General features: G+C 44.8%; 1 protein-coding gene across 3 annotated transcripts in view; it reads right to left on the minus strand.

The window, feature by feature from the left end:
• AFF2 (ALF transcription elongation factor 2) overlaps positions 1–19,494 on the minus strand; it is a 450,433-nt gene that overhangs the window by 293,026 nt on the left and 137,913 nt on the right. For 2 of the 3 annotated variants that reach the window (XM_073888506.1, XM_073888504.1), the window contains exons 2-3: positions 14,545–14,665; positions 4,705–5,565 (exon numbers count right to left, since the gene is read on the minus strand). In XM_073888506.1, coding sequence (XP_073744607.1) covers positions 4,705–5,565; positions 14,545–14,665 — 982 coding nt within the window. Of the gene's footprint in view, positions 1–4,704; positions 5,566–14,532; positions 14,666–19,494 lie in introns of all 3 variants that reach the window. The other variant, XM_073888505.1, reaches the window with a different exon arrangement.

A 19,494-nucleotide genomic window follows, 5' to 3' on the forward strand; every position in this document is an offset into this window, starting at 1 on the left:
AGTAAGCTTCCCGCGGAGCAGGGAGCCCGATGTGGGGCTCGATCCCAGGACCCCGGGATCACGACCGGAGCCAAAGGCAGACGCTTAACGACTGAGCCACCCAGGCGCCCGGAAAACAGACTTTTAACACCCGTGACGCGGTGCAGTTGGAAGGGTTAGTCAAAGAGCAAAATCAAAAAGCAATCGCTAGGCAATGGACTGGCAGAGGATTTACAAAGCTTTCTGGCCCCCATACTTCCAGGGAGTATGTGCTGAGGTCAAGACCTCCTGTGGCACCCTGAAAGGGGGAGGACTTCCAGGGGTATCTTCATTTATTCCCAATGGGGTGGGAATGAGACCTGTTCTAGCCTCGGACTGGATACTAGTTCATTTCCGTTCTCTGAAGGAGCGGTCTCTGTGGTCTCTGCGGAGCTGCCTGGGCATATCCGGCACACGAATGTGAAGCTCCCAGCATTCTCTGCAGTTCTCACACAAGGGACTTGAGCTTCCTATCAGACCTCATCGTAAATAAAGCTAATTATACCCATGGTGTTCACTGCATAGGATACAAACCCAAATGGGCACAGTCACAAATGTGGGCCGTAACTTTTTAGCTCGTTGACAAAGCCAGCCACTAAAATAAGCTAAAGCCAGGTCCCATCATTCATTACCAGTTCCATTAAACTCTTCTAAGAGACTCCTAATTTTGAGGCAATCGGAGCCTCAGATAGCCTTAGGTCACAGCCAAGAGCAGCTTGTAAGGCAGATGATCCTGTATGGTGATGGCACTCCACCCATTAGTATTGTACTTACGAAACCTTATTGACCTAGGATGGAAATACTTACTACCTGTCATCGATCCTTTCATTTCCCTGCAATTATTTACTTCCCAAACAATCCTGCCGACGAATTGCACCCAAATGCAAAGCTAGCCACACCAAAAGATTTTTATCCCAATGAAAAACGTAGGCAAAAACATATGTCATGAAATCACATATAAAGCTACATTTATTAACAAATTCATTTCCTAATAAAATACCATCTGCAAGCTACCCTCAGTTTCCACTTGATATAAATAGGTCTTTTACTGTTTTCAGATGCAGTTCCCAGAAAACTCTTCTAAGCTCAACTGCAGAACACATCAGTCTTTTTTTTTTGGGGGGGGGTTGCCTGGAATGTTAGTAAATTCTGTAAAACTAAGTTTTTAAACGAGTTAGTTTGTTCCAAACACATGCTTCAATTGAAAAGCTGACCTTTTGCAATAAAGTTGGTTAGACTCCTAGAATCCTTATCATTGATACAGAAATTCTAAGAGGCAAGGAAATGTTTCGAGGATGGGCCATAATTAAAATTTCCCCACTCTACACACAAGCAAACGTGGGCACACGCACACGCTCATTACATTTTAGTAGTAGTTCATGTCTCTCAACTCACAAGTATATTCGTATCTGCTTATTCGTACATCATAGAATGCTGTCTTGTTTTCTGGTCATTCAGCCCCCACTCCCCCCCCCACCCCACTCCCAAATGCACTTCACTAACACATGGGTCGGCCTCTCTCACTAAAGCCAGGGACAGAGGGGGGAATACTCACAGAGACCCCGTGACTGCTCTCTGGACAAGCCCTTTTAGCAGTAACTCCAAGGAATAATGCTACCACTCATCAATGATGGCTACTTTGACTGGGGACCCAGAACCCAACGCCTGGACCTCTCGGCGCCAGAGACTGGGGCCGAATTCTCATGCTAAGTGCTTTTGAAAAGTGCATCAAGATTTGATAGGGTGAATTTCCAGACTTGGTCAGAGTTTCGGCCACATAAACTCCATTAGGTGCAAAGCTCTATAACGCTCCACCCTGTCTATATTTATGCCCGCGTTTTAATCTACACCCTTGTAAGCTCCCGGACAGGCTGTGGGACCTCTCGCTCCCTTTCATCGTATCCTCAGTCTTCCCATTACCCTTGAAGGCAGTATGTTCTCCTGTCTTCAGGGCCCTAAGCTTCTGTCCCACCCCTCTTTCAAATCCTTCCTTGGGACCTAGATTTTCAGATAAGTACTCTCTCCGCTGATCTCTCATCATGACTTTATTGCATTTGACCCATTTTTCGTACAAGGCTCTACCAAAGTCTATTTGTACGATCACCAAAGGCTGCGTGCACACAGGCGGCTCCTTGGATCATCACCTCCAGAGTTGAAGACAGCCCAGACCCTCTTTGGAAATGTACCTCTCATTGGTGTGCCAGAGCAATGAGCAAAAAAAAAAGCACGAAGTCGTTTCTGAATCTGGGTCAGCCATGTTGTGAATGTACAAGAGAGAGAATTACAACAGAGTGAATCTCACTGGGTCCGTGACCTGTCACTCGGCTAACAAGGTACGGACGCAGGCCGAACAGACCTCTTGATGGGCCAGTGCCATTCCCAGACCAGCCTTGAGTGATGGCACTGCCATAGACACCAGCGCAAGAGAAGGGCCAAGAATGACATCCCAGCCTCTCATTATACTCCTCTCTCGAGGCAGGCTTCTGTTTGAATATTAAGCATTACAATCCCATATGAAGTCATCCAATGGAAATTAGGATGAGGATTTCCAAACAACTGTGCTGGAGAAGAGCAGAGTAAGACAAAGGCAGATGGGGTACCATTCAAGAGGTATCATTGAGGATGGATTTTCTAGCATTTGTTTACCTTGGTTCATGTTAGTTGATTAGCACCATGGCTTAGGAAATGTACTCGAGTAATCATTTTTGAACTTCATTCATTTAACAAACATTTATTAAGTATCTACTATGTGCTGGCATTTGCTAGGCGCTCAGGATACAGAGAAGAAGGACACGTTCCTTGCTCTCCAGGAGCTCACAGTCTAACAGAGGGGACAGACACATACACGAGTGACTACAGTACATGAAGTAAGTGCTAGTCAAGGTGTACGTAAGGCGCTAGAGGAGCCCGGAGGAAGCAGTCTGCGGTAAGCCTGGTGGAGTCAGGGAAGCTTTCACGGAGAAAGGGACACTCGAGGAAACTTGAAGGAGGAACAGGACTTCACCAGAAGACAAGGGAGGGTAGGGAAAGAGGTTCTAGGATGAGAGAACGGCAGGCACAAAAGCAAGGAAGCGTGATAACGCATGACATGATGGGGAACCACAGGTAGCTCCACGTGGCTGGAACTTCATCTGCATGTGAAGAAATGGCGAAATGGGAAGTCAGAGAAGGAGCATGGAATCAGAGCGAAGAGCTTTGTATGCAGGGCTAAGAAATCTGGACCTCGTCCAGGAAGCAATGAGAAGGCACGGAAGAATCCCAAACAGGGAGTGACATGGCTGGATCTGCCCATTAGGTCAGCCTGGATGGAGGATGGTTTGGCAGAGAGGTGAGACCAGAGGGAGGGAGGGCAGAGAGAAGGGGCCATCATAGGGGCCCGTGGGTGCTCCGAAGGTGGGGAGGGTAAAGAGGTGACAGGCTGGAGAGATACTTAGGAGGAAGCTTGACAAGACTTGATGAATGATGATACAAGAAGCAAAACCACCTCAGAGATGAAACGCTATGAAAAGCACGCATTCCGAAAATACAGCCGACAGCCCTGCCCCTCCCCCCCTTCGTGGTCCCGTCGTCCTCCGCGATCACCGCGTCGGCTGAGTACGAGTAACGAATAACGAGGAACGGCGCGGGAGCCAGAGGCACGCGTGGTCAGACTTCTCTAACTCAGACACCACTAACTTGGAATCTGCAACAATTCACATCGACTATCTGTGCCTCCTATTGAGTAAGAATTTCAACCTACTTTCTTCCTCTGTGTCTTTTCAAGCCTTTAGGCACCAGTAACAGGAATCCAATCTAAAAGCAGTGGCTTCTTCCAATCAAGCGCTGGAGGTGCAGTAGGCAGCCGCTTACATGGTGGTATCTGAGAGGCACCCAATACATGTCCCCCACCCAGGAGCCATAAGGCCTGGGATCCAATCATTAGCGATTCACTCCTTTGGGAGAGGCTGGGGTCCCTCCGACTTCTCTTTTATAAGGCAATGATTCCTGAGATGGGTAGGACATTTAGTCATTCTAAACCCAGTGGGATTGTGGTTGAGCACAATGCCTTTGGCCTTGACAGAAGGGATCAAGGTAGTCAAAGAGGGTTATGGAGGTACCTGTGGAAGACCGTGGTACAGAAGGGAAGACTGAGGGATGCGGAAGATAATGTTAGGATCTTGCCAAGGAATGGCCCCGCAAGCACTCAAGAAACTAAGATTCTTAAAGAACGCCTTCCACTTCCGGAGATGCCAGCAAATCACACTTTTACATTCTCGTACCTTAAGGAGCTTCTGTGTTTTATGCTTATGAGATGCTATTTGCTAGTGAAGGCCTATGGTGATTCCCAATCTTTTCCTGGACCTCACACCGCTTATGACCAATTATAATCTCCAGTGTTATTAATCTGTATATATGACTAAAAGTGCACTCTCTGAAACTATTTTATAAGTGCAACTTTTCATTCACTCAGACCGACCTTGTCTGTTGCCATTCCACGGTATGGATATTTAACCGTATTTGCAGAATGGTAATCAGTCAAGTCACAAGCGACAGAAGATCGAGACTCAGACTCTGACCTTGAAGTGTCTCATCTATGGCTCAAGAAGGTAAATAAGAGCTGCTTGTGAATACTTGATTATAAAGGTTAGAGCAGTGAACTAAAAAAAAAAAAAAATGAAACAAAACAAAACTTTAAAAATTACTTACTTCACTTGTTTGGAGAATCGTGAACTTTGGCAGTTTAGGCTTTGAACTGGCTGCACTGGGTTTTCCATCCAAGAGTGATCCAAATGACAGATTCCCAAAGCTGTTCTCAAATTCAATGGAAGGTTTCAGGGTCGGAGGGACGTCCGGTGCCTGGTCCTGGCCATCCATGGGTCTGACATACGCAGTTGGCTTTTGCTGCCCCATGTTTGTTTTGCAGTAAAGCCCTGGTGGAAAGTTCTGAACCGAAAGGCCACTGCTGGGAGCTAACAAAGAGGAGGCAACTAGAGGAGACCCAGGAGCTTGCACTGTAAATTCAGATTCTTCTGGTGAGACGGACTGAAAGATTTCCTTGAACGTATCCCCTGCACTGGACTTGAGACTACTGTCTTCTTTTGCAGAAGCGTCTGACCCTTCAACGGCTCCGACCTGGGGCTGTTCAGCTGGGTAGACAAAGAAGTCTTCCAGTCGGGCTGGGGGCTGGTCCTGTGTAGATGGCGGCAGCTTGTTTGGCTGACCACTGGCCTGGCTGGCTGGGACAACACTAGCGTTATGACTATCGCGTGGCCAGTCAGCTTTTGATTTCCTGTTGCTGTGTATGAGAGTGGAATTCAGTATCACGACGGAAGGTGGAGGCATTGGTGCCGAGGGGTGAGTGCTATCCTGGTGAGGTGGGAGCATTCGGTTCTTTTGTTCTGGGAAAAAGCTTGGTTCATTTTTGTTGATGGGAGTCTGGGGCACGGAATTCTTTGGGATCCCCACTAGATGATTCTGATTAGAATGGTTAGTTAGCAAATCCTTCATTTCATCATAGTTTCCCAGCGTGTTCTGGACTCGGTTGGCAAGTGCATCCCCTTTGTTTGTCTAAAATAACAAAAAGATGGGGGTGGGAGGAGAGAGAATGAATAGGTTTGTGTTTCCTAATGTTAATGTTTCAAACAGATGTCCTAAGTAGACTAGCATATAGGGTTCTTTAAAATTCTCATGCTGCCATATAATTTCATACTTTTCGTGTGCTATGTAAGAAAAAAAAAATCAATAACACTATTGAAAGAGCCTCTTGGAATGAGCTGTGTGATTAACGTCTGTGTACTCCCTGGCCTGTCCTTAAACACGCTCACTGGGAGAAAGTTTTAAATTACGTCACTTATGAATTTTATTAGCAAAGTAACTTATTTTAGGTCAGATGAGCTGAACGGTTACATTCCATATTGTGATGAACAACTTCAGCTTAGTGATCACTGGAATTGTAATGGAACGTTCGACTTATATTTGTTCTTGACAGGTCAGCCCTTTGCGCCACATTATACCATGAAAAAGGCTTAGCCCATTCGATCAGGAAGTCAGTGAAATTGTGCAATCATGAATATATTGGTTTAGAAAAGCTCAACATCTAATTGAGCTAACATGACTAAAGCGAATCTAATTCCTTTTAATCAAAGGACTGTATAAATTACTGGTGTCTGCCCACATATTCTGGGGGCAACTGTGTCTCCATATTGATGATTCATACTTGTTTACTTTGAAACGGGGCAATTGTTCATCAACACTGACTCAAGCTCTCCTGTGTCTTTTCAATGATTTAGAAAAATGTATTCAAGAATTTTAAACTGTTGCTTACGTAAATCAAAACAAAGCCAGATTTCCAAAGTGATGTTGGCAACTAAATCATTCTATGGACAATCAACAGACCAGCTATATCATTCCCCTGTAGGAAACACTAATCTTGTTAAAAATGGCTGTGGTTGTTCTTCAAATAATTAAGTTGCTGCATTGGTTTCTGTGATACAGAAAGCACAGCTTTCCTAACTAGAAAATGGCGGATAGCTATATGCTTGGAAATGACTTTGACGAAAGCTCAGCTGTTCATCTTCAAAACTGACTTTTTATTATTCCCTGTACCTGCCAAAGGGGTTCTCAAAACAAGCTGTTGGATTTGAAAGGGCAAAGGACTTTTTTTGTGCTTAAGTTGCACTATTCTGGCCCAAGATGTTGCAATAAGACAAGGCTACTAGCCTCCACGGAGCCATGCAGCACCGGGACCACTGGATGGGGAAGACGCCCACCCTATGTAGCCTCTAGGTCCCCGGGGGCCATAGGCCTTCTCTCCACGCAGGGGAAGGGGTGACAACTTCCCCACTGATACAGCCTCCACTTGAAGACAGATGTTTAACTTCCCAGATCTCTCACATGCCCTTAACCCAGCCCAAGCTCCTGGCATACACGGGGAGTGTGCCTATCCATGTCTGGGATCTCAGTCTCGACCTAGGCTGTCTGGCTGTGTGCTGGTCTCTGTAGGTGAAGATGGAAGTGTGCAGATGAATGGAGGGTGAAGTGCTGGAAATGGATGAAATCACCCAGAGAAAGAAAACACGGAATGAGAAGATCAGGCTCAGGGGGCAACCCTGGGGAACATCAACCTTTAAGCGACCGAGAGAAGAAGAGGAGCCAGCAAAGGATACCAAGAAGGAGCAACCAGAGAGGGAATCAAACTGGTGACCTTGGTCCCGTTGTTAACATGATCTCCGTGTACTGTATGCAGTATCCAACTCATAGCATGTGTGAAATCATATAAGACATTTCCAAAGAAATGAGGGCAGTGAGGGAAATAGGATTCTAGAGATTACGGAGAAGTATGTTCAATATATGCTACAAGGGTCCTGTTGGAGGTGGGGAATTTTAGAAATCCAATGTCTGTTTCAGCGTTCTTATCCACAAGAACATCTGATATTGCATCACATGCAACCTTGGTGCTAAAGCAGTGATTAAACAGTTAACGTTCCACATAATCCTCAGCTGAATAATCTCTCCATTTTCAGAAGTATATTTGAAAGGCCTATTTAATAGATAGAGATGGGTAGAAATCACTTTTATTCCCCGAAAATCCCTAGGTTTGTCCATTTCAATGGCACAAATTACTCTTCAGCCAAGGCCAGAATAAACTCTGGATGGAGTGGTCTCCTTCAACAGCGGTGTGTGACTAACCATTCGGGTAGCAGCCAAACCCAGTCTGCCTCCTATTCAGTCCCTTAATTCAAAACAAAGAGATTTCATCATGCTGAGGGCCCAGTAAGAATTTAATGCAAGCTTTAGGGGCACTGGGTGGCTCAGTCGGTTAAGTGTCTGCCTTCGGCTTAGGTCATGTTCCCAGGGTCCTGGGATCGGAGTCCCACATCACAACAGGCTCCCTGCTCAGCGGGGAGCCTGCTTCTCCCTCTCCCTCTGCCTGCCACTCTGCCTACTTGTGATTCCCCCCCCTTCAAATAAATAAATAAAATCGTAAAATAAGAATTTAATGCAAGCTTTAAATACTTACAGAGTTGTTCTGGCCCCTCAAACAGTTTACCTCTTGGGTCAGATGATGGCCTAATGAACACTAACACCTGGCTATCTTCAAGGATCTGACCCAGTAAGGGGGACGATGACACCATTTCATTTCCCGTTTTAAATGCCTTTGTTTTATACCGTCTCATTTCAGGAATTGGGATGTTGCTTCCTTCCCTCACACAAAGAGCATTCTATAAGAACTTTTCCCTTTTTGCCTTAGCCACCAGGAAGCTCATCAAAGTTCAACTGACTGAACTTCCCTTGAGAGCTTACTGGACTTTCATTGAAAGTTCCTTGAGCTTCCAGTGAAACTGAGCCCTACAGCATCAGAACCTTGCCTTGAGATGTCAAAGAGACCAGGATAATATCTCAAAGTCCTGACAAATAATTCACTCTCTCCAGGTCAAATGTAATCAAGACTCAAGAACCTTATGATTCATTTGCTTGCAAGCAAGCTAGTCACATTCCTGTTCCTGTTCAGCAGTAAATAAAAGGGACGTGCTCATCTTTTCTTCAATGGAGAGAACCTTGGTTAGGTTTGAATGTCTCTTCATTTATTTCTACTGTTATAATGATCTGGGTTTCCAATGCATGCTAAGATTTTTTTCCCCATCTCTAGGTTTTAAAATATGTTTGAAATTAGGAAAACTTCTAAACTGGCCAATGTCTAAAACTGTGTCTACGTAAATAAAATTAGAGGAAAATTAAAAGTTCTCTGAATACGTCTAGAAAATCAACCTCCTACCATATAGGGTATACTACAGTAATTTCTTTCCCTGCATAAAACTATGAGCTCTTACAGGTCAGAGACCACCTTTTGTTCACCTTTACATCCTCAGGACTGAGCACCATCAGGTGCATATCAGATACTCAAAAAATTGTTGCTGACATGAATAGAATCCAAATATAATTCATACCCTACCTATATCAAAACAAAGGCTTTGCAATAGCTTGGAGTAAAAGGTACATAAATAGAAAAGCAAAAGTCAGGCTGACTTGGTTACCATGAGTGAACATTAAATTGAACTTTGAGCTTCCTGGTAGCTAAGGCAAAAAGGAAAAACTCATAGCTTACTGAATTCTCTTTGTCTGATGGAAGGAAGCATATCTTAATTTACTAAATAAGACAAATGGTTGCCAGATACTAAAATGTAAAAAGGAATTCTTCTCATTTGTTCAGTTATAAGAACCTTTGAACATGGGGCACCTGGGTGGTTCAGTCAGTTAAGCATCCGACTCTTGGTTTTGGTTCAGGTCATGATCTCGTGGGTCGTGAGCTTGAGCCCCGTGTGGGGCTCCTTGCTCAGTGTGGAGTGTCCTTGAGATTGTCTCCTTCTCCCTCTGCCCCTCCCTCTGCCCATCCCCCTGCTCTCTCTCTCTCTCAAATAAATAAATCTTTTTTAAAAAAGAACCTTTTAACAATAAAACAATTTTTCAGCACCAGTGTTACAGAAGATGCAAAGATGTTCTTCATGTGGCTTTTTCTTACGATGACTAAAAAAAGAGCATTACATTAAAGTCTAACTCAGTGAAGGCGTATCTATATGTGGAGTTTGGGGGCTAAGCTAATGGCTCCAGGTGTGGGGTTTTCCTGTGCACAAAAGACACAGGGCCAGAGCTGGCATAACTCGGAGGAATGAAGGGGTGTCAACTCCCTTAGACTAGCTTCCTCACAGAGCAATGGTCTCAGAGGGACTTGTGAGTGGAACTGCACAGCTGACAGTTCAAGGTTGAGTTCACTGGTGACACTTTCTGAGTTGCTGATTGAAGGAAGATCCATATGCTTTGCATAACAGACGTGCTGTGGCTACAAGTAGGAATTACCATGGTCATGCTTAAGACACATACTGGTAAATTCAAAACAGTCACGAGGCAGGGTTAGGCACGGAGGACACACAGACACATAGCCTCAAAAAGTCCACCAGTTAACAATCTCCAAAAAAATTAGCAGCACAGTCCGGATCGCCTGAGTCGCCTCTCTGCCTTTCTACCACCGGAGCTGGGTAACTGTCAGACAGTTTTTAAATTTCTCAAGATGTAGATATGAGAGCCACTGGAAAGAAAACCCAATGGGGCCTGAAATGCATTTCTGTACGCCTACACAAGGCACTCTCATGCACCACAGCAACTTCTGATTCACACCGAATGTTCTTTTGCACCCTCCAGAGTCTTAGTAATCCTATTAAGGAGCAAGGTATTCTTGGCAGTCTCGATTGGACATTATAAACATGGCAAAAATGAAACAGCCATTTCAATCAATTATGGGCTTCTTTCAATTGGTCAATTCTTTACTTCCCATTCTAGATAATTGGTTGATTCTTAAAGGTAACCTCTGCAGCTCTTACTTTCTAAATAATCACAATTTCTCCATCACCAAGGAAATGCATTTTCCAAGTATTTTCAGGCATAAATTATATGTCCGGTTTGTGGCTCATGACTAACAGCACTCCCTCATTTAAGCTTTTTGCCTCTCATTACTCTAAGAAACACAAAGTTGCCTCAGTTTGCTTCCAGTGCTATCTACAAATCAGTAGTAGGAGTTCATCACCAGACTAATGCGCTAGGAGGCAGTTGTACCATCATATTTCTTTTTAATAAAAAGAAGCAAAATAATTTAAGTTTTGAGGCTCAGTTTTTCCCTTTATTTCATTGTGACTAATGTATGTGATTTAGTAATTCCTTTTTTTCCTAATTGTAATATTTTTACAGTTAATCTCTCTAAGCTGTAAGTTGCTACTTCTTTCTTTAATTATAATAACGATAATATCTCGAACTTGTACAGCACGTTCCAGATTTCAAAGCATGGTCTCCCGGCTCATTTGACTTGATCCTTACAACAACCACGTGAGTCAGCAGAGCAGCTCTGATCTCAGTCTGGCTTCTACCTCCCCAACTCAAGTGACCTTGGGTAAGCCACTTAATCCCTCTGTGCCTTGTTTTCCTCATTCTCATACAGTGCAAAGAGCTATAAAATGTCAGTTGCTGTTGTTGCCCTATCATTATTGTTATTATTATTATCAGGGATTATTTCAAATCAAGTATTATTATTCACTTCAGAGAGGAGGAAACTATAGGTCAGAAGAATGAAGTTTCTTCACCGAAGTCACACAGGAGGTAGGTCAGCTTATCAAAGGTCTCCTGACTTCCTGCGGGAGGAGAAACAGCTTCCTGTTACAGGTACTGAACCACAGAACTGGGCTCTGGATTCACCACTGGCACGGATACGAAGCTGCAGAGAAGCCACTTCACCTCTCTGAGCCTCAAATTCTTCACGGGCAACATGAGGAAAACGAGCACTCCAGCTGTCGTAAGGACTCAACAGGCACATATAAAGCCCTGGCGTGTGCCTGGCATACAGCAGGCACTTGCTACACACCAGTTCCTCCATCCGCCCAGTCTTTCCACACTAGCCTAGACCAGTCAAACAGCTTCACATTTTTCAAGTGCTTTTGAAGACATCCTTCTCAACACCATAGCACAAAGTCAGATTTGAAAGTTATAAGCAACAGAGGCAGCCTCACAGAGAAGTTCCCGACATCACCAACCAAATGTAGGGGTGGTCAACATCCTTTCCATTCTGGGAATGGTAGGGGTGATACTCCTACCCTCTGCCTGATACACCCTCGTCATAGCAAGACAGATGACTTCTGAAACCTTCTGGCAATGTTGATCACAGGTTTTTTTTTTTTTAACTGCCTACTCAAAAACACACTGCTGATATCTAAAAATAAATATGCATCTATATCGCAGGCCTTGTTAACAAGAGATGGCATTTACCTTAAAGGTACAAGACCATTAACTCAACATGACTTAAAGTTATAAAGAGGGGATAAACCAAGGGTTCTACACCCCATCGTGGTAATAGCATTGAGCACGGAGTAGAGTTTGACCTTTAAGAAAGACTCTTGGAGTAAAGCTCATTTTTCTAACTCATCCAAAGATAAGACGTCAAACTCATCTGGTTATTCCTCTTTCTCAAGAAGGGAGAAGGCATCCACCATCCTTTGACCTCTCTTCCATTTTCTGGAAAAAAATGGAGGCCACAACATCTTGCCATGGCTGGTCACTCTTCACACACTCTTGATTTTGTGCTTGCTCATCTTCTCCGGGATCCTGCCCCACTCATCATCACCTCTTCCTCAGGTCCTTTCACCCTCTCCCCCTTGACTGACATCGGGTTCTTCCCATCAGTCTCCAAACATGTTCACATTTCTCCCATTATGGAAAAAAAAAAAAAAACAACCCTCTTTCCATATAATTTCTCCCCTCAGGTTCTAACCTATCTTCCTGTCTTCCCCCCTCCAAACAAAAACTTGCTTCTCATTTACTTACAGAGTCCAGGCAGTTCGCTTCCCACAATGAGCACCACCATCAACAAATAAAACATCTCTCCCTAAGGTCATTGATCCCCCCCCCCGCCCCCTTAACTACCAAATCCAACAGCCACTTTCCAGTCCTGACCTTTCCTGCCCTCTCGGACACAAGTAACTAACAAAGCCCTCCTCCATAAAACCCTGTATCCCCTTCATTTCTATTAAATGTTTCTCTCCTAGTTCTCTTCCTACCTCTGTGATCATTCACTCCTTTGTCGGTTCCTTTCCTGGCATCTACTTTGCCACCTGCTTAAATGTTGCTGCTCCCCAAGATTCTCTCTTTGTCCTTCTTACTCAGTAATCTGACGGCTTCCACTGCCACCTCCCCGCTCACACCTAACTCTCTCTCTTGAGCACTCGCATTAGCTCCAGACTCCCACACCCAATGCCTACCAGATAGGTCTCTCTTCATACCCCACCGGCATCATCTCAAACCAAATGTGCTCAAAACAGAATTTTTTTTTTTTTCTTCGCAAGCCCCAACCCTGTTTCCTCCTGAACAACCTGTTACCGAGACTGCCATCCTCTCAAGTCAAAAATACGGGACTCATTCACCCTTGTCCCACCTTTTCCACAGCCAGTCAGACACCCAGTCTCGTCCTGTCAACTTCCTTGCGCTACCTTAAACCCTCCCGGCCCTGAACTCCCCTTAGCCAACTACAAAAGCTCCTTTATCTGCCTTTTCGTTTGCTTCACCTCCAACCAACTCACCACATTGCCAACATCATCTTCAAAATTCTTTGTCCTGGCCACGCCCTTACTTGAAAGCTTGCAGTGACGTCTCTTCATGTACAGAATTGTGTCCAAACTCCTTGGCACGAGGTACCAAGTCTCCCCCAACCTCTCCCCTGCCTACCTCTGTGACAGCTGCCCTGCACTCATGCCTTCCATCACTCGTGATGAGGTCTTACTCCTCTTCGTGCAGTCATCTAAGACGTGACTAGCACGTAGTGGGCCTTCAACAAATGTTCGCCAAACTCATCATATCACGTGTTCAAAGGCAGTATGTAAATTAAGTCAAGTGAGATAGGAGAAATCTTTTTTAAGGACTATACTATTATTGACAAATTGGAAAGTAGTAACTGAGGTGACCTAAACTCTCTCGGTCAGACTTACCAAACTCGGGAGGCACCCGAGTCTCAGTCAAGAGCTGCTCACTTATCATGAACAAGGCAGCAAGACTCTGGTCTCAGTGGTCACCGAGCCAAACAGCTTCCTCTCTACCCCAAAGTGGTATTTGTGCCGATGCTGTCCTTTCCTTTTCCAGAAGTCATTGTCCCCTAATTGGTGCCCTTCTAAAAGCACGACTCTCAGAAATTTCCCTCTATTGTTGTTTTAACTCTTACATCATTTTGTTTCATTATGGAAAATTACACTGCTAGTAAATTTCAGTAAACACCAACCAGCTGCCAGCAATTCCCCAAGACTCTTCCCCCAAGCCCCACCCCGAATAGAAAGTTCAGAGGCAGTCATTGTGAAATCAGTACTTGCAGACAGAGCAGTAGGAGTGTTACTGGAGCTACTAACTAGCTAGAACACCGCCAGGCAATCAACCTGGCTATGCTACCCACCCACCCCCCCCCCCAACCCGGCTGAGGCAATCTCCTCATCCAGGATGATTAACCACCAGGAAAAAATGATTGGCTTCTCCCTTTCTCCTAGAACACGGATTTTCAAAGATCACTCAAACCACTCCACACTGCTAACAACCTAACATGGGAAAGGAAAGCAGTGGCCTCGCTTGCAGGGGATGGCACTGATCGGGAAAGAAACACAGCCACTGACTTTCTGATGAAGTCTTCAGGGGCTGCCTTGCCAACAGCCAAGTCGGGGAAACGCGTCAAGGGGCATCGCTTGCTCCAGAAGTGCTGGGCCGGAGAGAACTCCTTGGAGATAGGAAGTCTCACTAGTCCAGTTGAAATCTGACTGTTCTCCCCAAAGAAGACAGAATTTGTCTCTGAAGACTTCTTCAGAAAGCTGCAATTGCCTCACATACAGTGTATGTATAGATTTCATTTGTCAAAGATATTCTCCTGGAAATGATTTGGGTGCTTTAAAAATAGATTAAATGTTGATTAATGTGTTCAAAAACGTAACAAGCAACCATTTTCCAGAAAGATAAATTACATACATATTCAGCTACCTTGTAGGGCTCCCCAAAAAGATCAAAGCCTGAAGAAAAGAGATCGTCTTCTTGCTGGACTTCTTGATTCCTCCGCTCCCATTCCCTTTTTTTAAGTGCACTACGGTCTTGTTCATAGTGACTGATAGGAAAAGAAAAAGACAAAAGGAGAAAGAGATTAATTAGTCACGTCATTCAGATCTCCCTTGTTATCACTAAGAAGGAAAACAATACAAGCCAAGGCTACCCAAACGGACGGATACACGGAACAGGGAGTGGAGAAACCTTTTCTTGACTCCCAAGGGCTTTAAGATCCTGACCAGTTCTTTGGAATACAGAAGAACAGGGAAAGGTGCTTATTAGAAACCATACTCATGCCCACTTAAATGTTCCAGGATCCTCTTCCCTTGTCCCTGCTTGAGTACCACAGGCAATTACGGGCTCCCCCAAAGCCAGTCCACTGTGCAGGAAAGTACTGAATTCAAGTTGCTTTGTGTTGCCAACTGCTTAGGGCTCAGAATTCACAGATGTCACACAAAGTCCTAAGGGAAAGGAATTAACCAAGATGTCGCAGACCAACTGTAATTCTGTCCTGAGCCCACAGCCAGAGTTAGCCTGTTGTAACAAAATCACAGGAGAGTTTACCGACATTTTTGGAAGTCTACAAAACACCAAACCGCTCATTCGCTCACACTCCTTTTTTTGTGGTGGCGGGCGGGCGGGGGGGAGGGGCGGGGGCTCTGCCCTTCTCATGGTCTGTGTCATGGGAGACTGACAGCCTCTTTAGGAAACTCTTCACAAAGAAAGGTGTCTGGCTTGAATAGCAAACAGCTAACAATGAAAGGTGTCAAAAGCCTCGAATGAGCTCAAGGCACACATGTTTTATAAACGCTGTGTAGCTCTGTGACTCATCGCATTTCAGGCTCTCCCATTGGCGGATCAGCACAGAAGCCTCCAGGCAATATCGAAGATATACTCCGGACCCTGGGATTTTATAGAATGAAACGCTTCCTGACGAAGAATCAGGCAAGAACGTGTGTATTACTTTATAATCTGTAAGTCTCAAAAGTGGTGGATTTTATTTTGTCCATTGGGTTTTCTTTTCCCCTGCTTTTGATCGAAATCTTAACCTGAAGTGAGCACATATATGCAAGGCAAATTTAAATTATATAAATGTATGTAAAATGCCTAGCAGGTGCTGTACAAATGTTGCTTTCCTTCCCCATGTTAATACTGCCATGTTAAGACTTAATTAGATAATTGGCATGCAAATGAACATAATAGCTAAAGGAATTACAAGAGATACACTGACAGAAGAGTATAGTCGACAGGTTTTGAATACATCCCAGAACTCAATGCCTCTCCTTGGTCGCCTAGTTTACTCATGAGTATCGTAACTTTTAATTTACAAAATAAGAGCCCAGAGCATGAAATATCCATGGCAGCTTAACTAGATATTGATATACATGGAGTGTGAGATGCCACTACACTTAATCATTCCCCTTTCTCCACAGGAATCCTTGAACTGACAGATTCAAAGTGACTTTGATAGCCTTATCTTCTGAATCAACAACACTTCATTTCTCCAATTTAAAAAAAAAGTGGCAACATTTAAAGGATGTTCAGACGTACGTTATACTTTCATGATACAAACAATGCCAGACACCGAGGAGCTCGCTGGGCCAGGCACGAGGGCGCTCAGCGAATGTTATCACCATCTGGGGAAAACAAAGAAGCTCCAGAGCACTACACAAAGCCCAGACCCCCACATTTGGGCCCCGTCTGGTCCAAAAAGATGCCAAGTCCAGATCCTGGAAGGCAGCCTATCTTTCGGAGCCTCAGACACCATCCACCGGGGTGACACTTGCTCACATCATCTCGCCGGTCGCAGGCTGAGATCAGAACCCCACACAGTTGCTGTGGGTCACAACCTCTTTGTGTTGGAGGCCGACGCGCGACCAAGCAGACACAGTCACATCTTCAGACCATGCACACGGGGCAACAAGATCGGGCTTGAGCACCATGCACTGGCCATGCGTCACCCAAGCCCATCTTCGGTGTGTCCACATGCAAGAAAGAGAAGGGCGTCAGGGGTGGAGATGGACCAACAGGTTAAAGCAATATTTAGTGGGGGCGCCAGGAAGGTTTGTTGCAAAGGAAGACACTTCATTTCTTTGCCTGCCACAGCAGATGAGTCTCCACACAAAAACAAGAGCCCAGCGCCCGTGCTTCTGAGGAATGCAAGCAAGATGTCAGTTCTCTAGCTACCTGTTCATTCGGTGCACCTGACAGCCCGGAATGACAGACCCATGGATCACATTTAATTCTCCCATGAAAAGAACTGAAGTCCTTTGGTCTCTTGGCTTTGCAAACTACCTTCCTTCTCCTCCGAGGGGAAGATATAATTAAAACCCTGAAGGAAGAAAAGGAGGAGGAGAAGAAAAGGAAATGTGTTTCAACTTGCATGACACCGCGCGGCCAGCAGCCAGGGTACTTTGGGCACTTTCGACCTGGGCTTGATTTGTGAGCAGGCTCTTGGCTCCATTTTGCATCAGTTCATTAGCTACCAAATTCCAGACGAAAATGTGAAAGCAGACTGAGTGTGCACATGGGTGTTATCTGTTGCAAGCAAACTGCCTGCTGCATTTTTTAACACATATAACAAAGAACAGTTAATTCTCGTATCTCTGGCGAGAATGAATTGAATCTCCACAGAGCACCACCGCTCTTGGAAGGCAACCAGATCGCTCCAACTTCTTCCTCTTTTGCTCAGCATGGCGTTGTATTGAAAGCTTCACAGGGCGAGGTATAATGGGGAATGAACTACATGGTGATGAGGCTTTCACAGTGTAGAACGTCACTGATTTCTGACTGAAACCAAAATTACTAATTTGAAGCACCAGCTAATTAAAACCACAGCTATGTATTTAGCCTCTTGTTATACCTACTGCCGTTTATAATTATGAGGACCTCTTTACTCAATTAAAGTTCTTATGATTCAGGCAGGTTGCATTTGAACCTGTGAGCCCCGCGGGGGCCACAGAAAAGCATATGGCTGTCCCCCGATGACGGGATGTACCTTGTACACTCCTGGGTTTGTTTTCCAGAGAAAGGAAGGGCTTCACGGCCCATGAAGAAATGCTCAGGCCAGAAATGTGAATGAATCACCGTATGATTGCGCTAAACAATTCAAATTTATTCACACTGACGGAGACTGGGGGAATTGGTCCTATCAGTGTGAAAACCCACTTCCCTGTTGGAAGGTGGAGCCAAAAAGCTCAACTGGAGGCCCCTCTCCCTCATAGCAAGTTAGGACGTTCTTCCAGCTTTTTTTCCTCCCAGATAGAATACAATTTGTCACATTACGGTGTCATGAGAACCACCAACCGACCACTCACAACTCACTTTACTCTTAATTAACCAAAGACCTCTGATCTCTCTCTCTCTCTCTCTCTCCCTCCGCAGCCTATCTCTTGGAATCCCCACTTCCCCGACCACTGCGCTAGCGGACAGGGAAAGGACAGAAAGAACGAGTTGCACGTAACTACTCTGTTACTCTCTCCGATGCAAGGCGTGATGGTGAGAAGCTTCCCTCCAGAATGGGGCTTTTCTGTTAGCTCTGATTTCTTGGCCCACCGGTCCGTCCCCCTGGCGTCAGTACCTGAGAAACTGCCCTCGTTAACACAGGAGGAAACTATGGCACTCCTGAGGAGAGCTGGGCCAAGCCCTCAGCGAGGGAAAGGCAAAGAAAGATGTGAACCTGCGTCTCTTCCACCTTTGAGATCAAGTGATTTCTCCTCATCTTCTCTCAGATACTCTCCTAACCTTGCACTTCAACAGGATCATGTACACAGGTAACTCCCGTCTTCATCTCTAGAAGCCACAGGTGCATCACTAGGATGATAAACCCAGAGCACCTATAGATTCACAGAGATCGAGGAAGTTCAATTATGCCATCCTCATTAGCTCCCGGTGGTAGCACGCTTGGGCTGACGACGCACGCTCGTCGTTTAGAACAAAGACCGGCCGAACCGGAAGAGATATTTGGCAGTCATGCAGTTCTGGTCTCTCCGTTTTCCAGATGAGGAAATTGAGCTCGGAGAGGTAACGGGCCTCGCGGCAGGTTTGTGGCAGCAGTGGGAGGTGGGAAGCCAGGTTTTCCAGTGCCCAGACTTGCCTCTTCCTAACACCCCATGGTCTGTGCCTTCTGCAGCCCACGCTTCCATCGCACTCGAGAATAAGTATCAGTCCCGTTGGCGCTCTGTTGGTCAACTTTCCTTAGGACTGTATTTGATTAGAGGTTGCATTTAATTTGGATTCGAGTATAGAAAAACCATTAGTTTCCTTACACCGAATGTATAGACCCTAAAGAGATCGTAAAAATTAACTACATCTGCGGGTAGAAGCTGACCCGGGTGGGGGGGTGGGGAGTAAAAACCAGTTGAAGTCCATTTGGTCTGTGTATTTCATGAAGTTTAATAATCATCGTTTACCTCATTTGGTGATTTTACAAAGCTAGTTGGGGAAACATTAAAAAAACACTGCTATCTTAAAATGACAAGTTTGTTTAAAAATACTAATACAGGATTTACTGTAGTAACAACATACATGAAGGTAAATAATTCATTCTCATTTTCTAAACCAACTGGCATGAAAACACCTTTATTTTGGCTAATATCTTTGTAAAGGCATAAAAAATACATATTTAATTCACCCAAGGGACAAACATGAGCTATAACTCACTCCTTATGGCTCTCCTGAATGAATTTCTGCCTTCTATAAAATTTGTATTTATACTTGCTACATGTTCCAGAGTTCCAAGTGGTACTTTTTTGTGTGTGTCAACAGTTACCCCTGTTTTGAATTTGACATTGACCTAATCTTTACACAGCTTCTTCTAGTTTAAAAAAAAAAAAACAACTCTGCTGTTGAATACCCTCAAAATCACCCCCCAAGTTATGTACTTATTTT

The sequence above is a fragment of the Callorhinus ursinus genome, unplaced genomic scaffold (genome assembly GCF_003265705.2).
Source record: "Callorhinus ursinus isolate GAN/ISIS: 27379988/994484 unplaced genomic scaffold, GSC_fseal_2.0 scaffold91, whole genome shotgun sequence".
Lineage (NCBI taxonomy): Eukaryota > Metazoa > Chordata > Mammalia > Carnivora > Otariidae > Callorhinus > Callorhinus ursinus.